General features: G+C 37.3%; 1 protein-coding gene and 1 pseudogene across 5 annotated transcripts; one reads left to right on the top strand and one right to left on the bottom strand.

Moving 5' to 3' along the window:
* The first annotated feature begins 208 nt into the window (after nucleotides 1-208).
* On the top strand, nucleotides 209-1589 carry LOC125835710 (G-type lectin S-receptor-like serine/threonine-protein kinase LECRK3; annotated as a pseudogene).
* An 870-nt stretch (nucleotides 1590-2459) lies between these two features.
* On the bottom strand, nucleotides 2460-5893 carry LOC125835927 (polyubiquitin). 5 transcript variants are annotated; one of them, XM_049515036.1, is made up of 3 exons: nucleotides 5756-5893; nucleotides 3154-4229; nucleotides 2460-2925 (listed from the first exon to the last, which is right to left on the bottom strand). In XM_049515036.1, the coding sequence occupies exons 2-3, from the start codon at nucleotides 4227-4229 to the stop codon at nucleotides 2625-2627; spliced, it is 1377 nt and encodes a 458-aa protein (XP_049370993.1). In that variant the 5' UTR covers nucleotides 5756-5893; the 3' UTR covers nucleotides 2460-2624. The 5 variants fall into 5 exon arrangements, with proteins under 5 accessions (XP_049370993.1, XP_049370991.1, XP_049370992.1 ...); XM_049515034.1 differs by having other exon boundaries at nucleotides 2460-3041; nucleotides 3270-4229; XM_049515035.1 differs by having other exon boundaries at nucleotides 2460-3153; nucleotides 3382-4229.
* Between the last annotated feature and the right edge of the window lie 2449 nt (nucleotides 5894-8342).

Genomic DNA, 8342 nt, shown 5'->3' with positions numbered 1-8342 from the left:
TTAATATTTAAATTAAATAATTAAATGTTTTATAATATTTTAATTTATAATAGGGATAAAATCGTAATTCAACTTTTAACTTTTTTTGTTCCCACTTATAGTAATATATGATATGATATGATATGATATATGATAAACTGAAAAACATATAAACATCACAATTTTGTGATAAATCAGAGTAAAGGAAGAAAAAAAAAAGCTAAAATCTATGACCATTTTGCTATGGTTATTAATCTTATTTGCAATTCATGCAGTAGCACTAGCACAGCAAAGGCAGTTCAATATAACACATGGGTCTTCTCTAACACCTATTATCAGTTCATCATGGTTTTCGCCATCCAGGCACTTTGCCTTTGGGTTTTATGAAAAAACCAATGGCTATGCTGTTGGAATCTCAATTGTTGGTATGCCTAAGAAGACAGCAGTATGGACAGCAAACAGGAGCAGTCCTGTTGTCCCGAGCAACGCCGTGTTGCTCTTAACTAGTGATGGAAGGCTCATTGTGCAAGTAGGAAGCCAGGAAATCTCTGTCATCAATCCCTCTCGAGCCATTGCTTCAGCTTCCATGCTGGACATGGGAAACTTTGTGCTCTATGATTCAGATCGCAATGTCATTTGGCAAAGTTTTGACAATCCAACAAACACACTTTTACCTGGTCAGCATATATCAGCTGGCCAAGAGCTGTTCTCGAGTGCCTCAGAAGCAGATGATTCTTTCGGGATTTTCCGTCTCGAAATGCAACATGATGGGAACCTTGTTCAGTACCCTGTCGCCTGTCGGTACAGAAGATAGTGCCCCATATGCTTACTACGCAACAGGCACCTATAGAGCAGGGAATAATGTTTCACTGAATCTTGATGATGACGGCCTCCTCTACTTGCACAATTCCACTAATAGGCTAAGAAATCTAACCAGAGGAGGCTACCGTAGAGAAAGGACCATCATCTATATGATGAAAATTGATGCTGATGGTATACTTAGAGTTTATTCACATTCTCTGAACCAACAGAACAGCTCCGTGATATGGTCATCAACAGATGATAGGTGTATTCCAAAAGGCCTTTGTGGGCATAATGGTTTTTGCACCAATATAGATGATCAAGCTAAATGTTTGTGTCTTCCGGGATTTGATTTTGTAATGCCAGGAAATTGGAGCGCAGGCTGTGAAAGGAATTTCCCCACAGAAACCTGTCAGTTAAAGGAGAACTATGACATGAGAACAGTTGAAAACACAGTATCGGAAGATAGTACTTATGTTGTTTTGGGCGGAACGACCAAGGAAGATTGTGAACAACCCTGTCTACAGGATTGTAACTGTGAGGCTGCTCTGTTCAAAGACAGAGAATGTAGAAAGCAAAGGCTGCCTCTGAGGTATGGAAGGAGAGACTTGGGTAATTCTAATCTCGCATTGGTCAAGGTGGGCATTAATTTCATACCCAACGAAGGGCTACCTAATCAGACGGTTGAAGAAACAAAAGGCCAAAAGCTAAGGATAGAAATCCTAATTGCCGGAATTACATTGACTGTTTTTGCTATATTGGTGTTAGGCATCTCCGGATTCCTCATTCACAGAAGAAAGTTCTACTGATGCTGGAAGGGACAGTAGATATTCCACTGCCTCCTAGTCCTACTTTTTTAAGTGCCATATAGTTCTAAACTTCTTCACTTATTGTTTCTTGTACTTGTTAAGTTTCAAGTATCCCAACTTTCCCATAGAGAGCAGAGTACTTTATCATAATTGTATCAAATTTCTACATCATTCTCCACCTCTTGTAGCCATCAGCTGACAGAACTACATGGATTTATCTTCTGCCGGAGTGAATCTGTTTCCATTTTGAAATTTGTCCATATCAACACTTCGCTTCAAATTTACATTTAGTACAATGAAACTATATTTTGTGCCAAGTGACTGGCAACCATTGTTGTAGCATTTGAATAGTAAATACTAATTTAGAAGACTCACAGGTTTCTCCATAGCAAAAGCAAATCTGCAACAACCACGACAGGTGCCGCCGATGGTCGGGAGTCCTCACAAAGGTTTTGTCCATAGTCTAGATATCCTCTAGAGATGCAGAGAGTTTCTCCTTTGGCGCTTTATTTTAACAAAGAAAAAATCTGTTGGGAAGTATTAATTAGTGAACCGATTAAAATGAGGTCCTTACATCCACCTTTTAATAAAAGAAATATGTTACAAAATAAAAGGACGGCTTAGATCAAGGATAGAACTCTTCACTATTAGCAGAGTATTACCAAACCACCACCATAATACTGTCTGTTGCCAAAATAACTACTGGGTTCTCAAACTGTTAAAAATGTCTTATTTTTTTCCTGTGCCTGCAAAGTCATGCGCGTGTGTGTGTGGGTGGGTGGGGGGGGGGGGGGGGAGGGGGAGAGGGGAGCGGTGAGTAAGTATGTGTTAAGTTCACAATGCATCTGAGGAGTCAGGGTCACTAACACATTTATCGGCTAATCTTTATTTATTTAGGTTGCAGCAAAAACAACAGAACATAACACATTACAAGGTCTCTTAAAAGAAAGAACTATAACGAAAAACGCTAAAAAGTCTTGAAATAAAACAACAAAGCACACAGCCATCATGAAATCAGAGCAGCACACAGGACATTCAGTAGTCCCCACCGCGGAGCCTGAGGACAAGATGAAGAGTAGACTCTTTCTGGATATTGTAGTCTGCAAGGGTGCGGCCATCCTCAAGCTGCTTACCAGCAAAGATAAGCCTCTGTTGATCTGGTGGGATCCCTTCCTTGTCCTGTATCTTTGCTTTCACATTGTCAATAGTATCAGAGCTCTCCACCTCCAATGTGATTGTCTTCCCAGTCAGAGTCTTCACAAAGATCTGCATCCCTCCTCTCAAACGCAGCACCAAATGGAGAGTTGACTCCTTCTGGATGTTATAGTCTGCAAGAGTCCTCCCGTCCTCAAGTTGTTTACCAGCAAAGATCAAACGCTGCTGGTCTGGGGGAATACCCTCCTTGTCTTGAATCTTTGCTTTGACGTTGTCAATGGTATCTGAACTCTCAACCTCCAAAGTAATTGTCTTCCCAGTCAAAGTCTTGACAAAAATTTGCATACCACCTCTAAGGCGAAGAACAAGGTGCAGGGTTGATTCTTTCTGAATGTTGTAATCCGCCAAGGTCCTTCCATCCTCAAGTTGCTTTCCAGCAAAGATCAATCTCTGCTGGTCTGGGGGAATACCCTCCTTGTCTTGAATCTTTGCTTTGACGTTGTCAATGGTATCTGAACTCTCAACCTCCAAAGTAATTGTCTTCCCCGTCAAAGTCTTGACAAAAATTTGCATGCCACCTCTAAGGCGAAGAACAAGGTGCAGGGTTGATTCTTTCTGAATGTTGTAATCCGCCAAGGTCCTTCCATCCTCAAGTTGCTTTCCAGCAAAGATCAATCTCTGCTGGTCTGGAGGAATACCCTCCTTGTCTTGGATCTTTGCTTTAACATTGTCGATAGTATCTGAACTCTCAACCTCCAAAGTAATTGTCTTCCCTGTCAATGTCTTAACAAATATTTGCATGCCACCCCTCAGACGAAGAACAAGATGTAAGGTAGACTCTTTCTGAATATTGTAATCAGCCAGGGTCCTTCCATCCTCAAGTTGCTTGCCGGCAAAGATCAGTCTCTGCTGGTCTGGAGGAATCCCTTCCTTATCCTGAATTTTGGCTTTCACGTTGTCAATTGTATCTGAACTTTCAACTTCAAGGGTGATGGTCTTTCCAGTAAGTGTCTTTACAAAGATCTGCATACCACCACGAAGGCGAAGGACAAGGTGAAGGGTGGACTCCTTTTGGATGTTGTAATCAGCAAGTGTTCGGCCATCTTCAAGCTGTTTCCCAGCAAAGATCAGCCTCTGCTGGTCTGGGGGAATACCTTCTTTGTCTTGAATTTTAGCTTTGACATTATCAATGGTGTCTGAGCTCTCGACCTCAAGAGTTATAGTCTTTCCGGTCAGAGTTTTAACAAAGATTTGCATTCCACCACGTAGACGGAGGACAAGATGGAGGGTAGACTCTTTTTGGATGTTGTAATCAGCAAGTGTTCGGCCATCTTCAAGCTGTTTCCCAGCAAAGATCAGCCTCTGCTGATCTGGAGGAATGCCTTCCTTGTCTTGAATCTTAGCTTTGACATTATCAATGGTGTCAGAACTCTCGACCTCAAGAGTGATGGTCTTTCCGGTGAGTGTCTTAACAAAGATCTGCATCTGAAATATATTGAAGCACACAACTGTCAAAACTTCTATTCAAGATCAGGCAGAGATGACAAACTAGCAAGCTTTGGAAGTCCAAAAAGAAAAGAAAATAAAATAAAGGTTCTGCAATTTCCCTCCTACAGCAGCGAACTAGTACATAATATGAACACCCATAGCACAGCTTGCACACAAATCCTAGAACTTGTTTAATTTGGAACAAGTCATCCCACGAAACAATTGAAGTTAAAATTGAATATATCAAACCAGAGGCAAATCAGGAGAGTCTAAGAAAAGAATCCCAATTGATTAGTAACTATACAAAGAGCAAAAGCAACGTATCCAAAGTCAACTAATTACACTAATCAGAGAGCCACCAGAAGGCCAGTCAAACAAACAAAGAAGAAAATACATTGATCCAACATCAACCGAATTTAAAAGAACTATAAGAATTTCAGATTTTCTTTAATAAAAATTCAATCCAATGAACAACCATTTTTACAAACAAATCAGTAGGCTCCTAGAGGCATCCAATTCTACCTAGAACAAACTATACTTCTCATTTTAGAGGGATGCAAACCCACATTTGGATGTATTGTAAATCAAATCAAGTTCACGATCTAGCATAATCAGAAGAGAATAACAATGTGCCCACACAAGAATAAATACATTAAAAAACAGATCAAGAGTTAACAAACAAAAAAATTGAAGACTCCTAAATTTATTTAAATCTAGTTCAATTTGTTAGCAAACCCTAGACAAGACACAATTAATCAAACCAAGAAACTTCAACTTCATTAAATAGAGACCAGAAATGAAGCAAATCGACAAAAAAGGCTATAAATCATCAGCAGCAAATGCATGCATCATCCATTTAACCTAGTTTTGCAATTTTGATCACAAAAATCCCTAGATAGCACACAAATAATCAAACCTGGAAACTTGAACAATTTCAATCAAATAGAAAACAGAAAAATGGAACAGCACGAGAATATTCAAGATTATAACATCATCAACAAAAAAAATAAAAAAGCATATATTATCCATTAAAGATAGTTTTTCTTCAAATTGATTAATTTTGATCATAAATATCCCTACACAGGACACAATTAATCAAACCTGGAAACTTGAACAATTTCTATTAAACAGTGACCAAAAAATCAACGAAATTCAAGGCTATAACATCATCAACAGAAAAGGCAAGCATCACCATTTCAAATTGATTAATTGTGATCACAAAAAACCCTAGATAGGACACAACTAATCAAACTACGAAACTTCAACAATTCTACCATATGGAAACCAAAACTCGAGCAAATCAAACGAAATTAACGCTATAACATCATCAACAGAAAAAACATACATCATCCATTATAAAAAGTTCTCAAATCGACTAATTACGTGCAGATCTGATCGATAAATAAGAAAACAAAGGTAAACTCCGCTCATATAATTCTGTTCATACATTTATAATACGAAAACCTGCATAAATCTAAATCACTTCAACAAACGATTGAATCGAGAGAAGAAAAGACCATTACCTTGAGAAGAAGAAACAGTGCGCAAGGAGATTATCGAGAGAACGAGAGGAGGAGGAGATGCGTTTTTCTGAGAGAAGCTGCGCTAGAGAAGAACGATGATTTGGGGATTTGGTTGAAAAGGGGGAGATCTGTATTTATAGTAACCACTTTGCCGTCACAGAGAGGGAACGTATGGGCCTGTGGCTCAGCGCTTACGCAATTTCTTCGGATATTTTAGAAGACACGGTTACGCAATTAATTAGAGCCTTTTACCAGACTAGATGCTTCTCCTCTTTTTCCCTTTTTCAAATTTCAAATTCATGGCATGTATAATTTTAAAAAATATTTTTAAAAATTTTGATAGTAAATTTGACTATAATTTCTAAAAATAAATTTTATACAATTTGACTGAAAAAGATTGGATACATCTCTTTATTATTTTTATTGTTTAAATTTATTTCCGTTATATTATTTAGTTTTACAGGGCCGTCTTAACCCCTAGGCCACTAAAGACATCGCTTGGAGCCCCATATTTTTGGAGCCCCCATTTAAAAAAAAACAATTACTTATATATATTATTTTAAAAAAAAACAAATTATATGTACATGAGTGCTATGATTTCTACTAAATAAATTGCATATGACATGAATATAAACATGATTTTCGTCAGAAACAATTTGATGAAAATATGGATAACGAAATCACTAAGTCCCTTGAAGAATCTTTAGAGTTGATTACGTTATATATGTAGAGTAGATCAAACTATTTTTTCACTTTAAAATAGATTTGAACCAATTGAAGCATATAAAAAAAAAATTGATTTCTTATTTAGTGGTAAAATATTAAGATTACTAGATGATGAAATTTTTTAAATAATATTGTCTTAACCTTGTACTTTCTTTAACACATACTAGTTATTCTGAATTGATGGTTTAGATTTATTTTTTGAATTAAAAGTGTTAAAGATAAATAATACAAGTAGAAGATAATGAAGTAATGAAAATACTCAATCAACTAAAAAGATTTGATTCTTTTCCAAATACACATATTGCTTATAAGATAATGTTAACAGTTCCCGTAATCGTTGCCTCAACCAAATTTTTCTTTGTTCGAAATTAAAATTGATTAAATCTTCTTTAAGAACAACAATGTCTCAGCATAGATTGAATGAATTAATTATATTATCATTTTAAAAGGAATTATTAAAACAAACTGATTATAAAACAGTAATTAATGACGTTGCATCTAAAATAGCTAGAGAAAGTATATTTTAAATAAAAGTACATATGATGGGAAAAAAACTAGGGCCCCTCTCTTAAGTTTCGCTTTAGGCCTCCAATGTTGTTGAGTCGGCCCTGTGGTTATATGAATCCTTATTATCGGCCAAAATTTTATATATATTCCTAACTTAACGGGTTTTGACATGCACCCTAAGATCTCATTGGATGAGTCACATATAGAGGGAGCTCTTTAAGCTTTCTCTTTCCATTGAACCAAGTCAAGGTTGTTGTAAGCAGTTCTGATCTCAAGTACTGCGCATAAGTGCTCAAGAAATTTCATACTAGCTATTTCGCAAGCTCAAAAAGCGGGTGAGACTCATCATTCTCCGCTTGCAAGTTAAGCTTTTCAAGAGAATCTTTCAAGATGTTCTGATGATCCTCATCAGAGCGAACAAGCAAGTCGAGCTGACGTAGGTGGGAAGTTGAACGCTTTTGGATCGGAGGGTCGGCTTTTTGATGGGCCATCTCTTTTTTATGCGTTGTTTTCTCCGGATAGGAAAATGAGCTTTGATTGAGTTGGAGGCACTTTGATTAATTGATTCCATCATAAACCTAGACTGCGGTAACCTTTGTAACCAAAGGTCTTCCTAGTGGGCTCGTCGCCACTATGCAGTCATCTTTGATCATAATTGATCGACCTTTTCGATCCCAAAATAAAGAGAGTTCGGTTGGATGATTTCGACCGGGGATTTAAACAGCCCAGAGTGCGGAGGTTGTTCTCATCAGTGCAGTTAGGGTGTGGGACTGGGTCTTCCGAATGAGAAAGGACACAACCTACATTCACAAACGATAATTGTTTAGAAAGGATATTTTGGTTTGACACTGCTCACACCCCAAAAAAATAAAGGAGCTACGTCTGAGTTAAACTTGGAGATAGAAGTCTTCTTTCTTTTCTCGACGATGAAGTAAGTCCAAGCTTATGAGCTTATTATCCTAGGTCGGAACAAGTTAATATGAGCTAACATTTTCTATTGGAATAGAGGGATGTGCAAAGTCAATCAAGCCTTTGAAACTAGTGAAAATAGTCGTCACAGTCAGAGTTCCAGCTTTCAATGAGACTTTCTTAGATGTCCAACTTTCTCTCCTACACCGAAAAAGTTATTTTGTAAGCAAGATCTTTGATTGATGTGCATGAATACGGTTGATCAATGGTAGCTTCTTGAAGCTAAGGGCATTCCATCCAGCATAAGTATCTGTATCCGTATTTGAGGAAAAGACTGAATAAGTATTAAAATATAATACAATTAATCTAAGATTCAATATTTTAAATAAATTTTGAAAATATTATATTGATTCCCCTCAAATTTTCTCATAATTTCAATTATATG

Source organism: Solanum verrucosum, unplaced genomic scaffold (genome assembly GCF_900185275.1).
Source record: "Solanum verrucosum unplaced genomic scaffold, falcon-dt-bn FXZP01000128.1, whole genome shotgun sequence".
In the NCBI taxonomy this organism is placed as follows: domain Eukaryota; kingdom Viridiplantae; phylum Streptophyta; class Magnoliopsida; order Solanales; family Solanaceae; genus Solanum; species Solanum verrucosum.
This window is presented reverse-complemented; position numbering and strand designations above follow the sequence as displayed.

Bases quoted from the DNA above. Each gene is read 5' to 3' on its own strand.
- LOC125835927 (XM_049515033.1), bottom strand. From the start codon at position 4,229: ATGCAGATCTTTGTTAAGACACTCACCGGAAAGACCATCACTCTTGAG.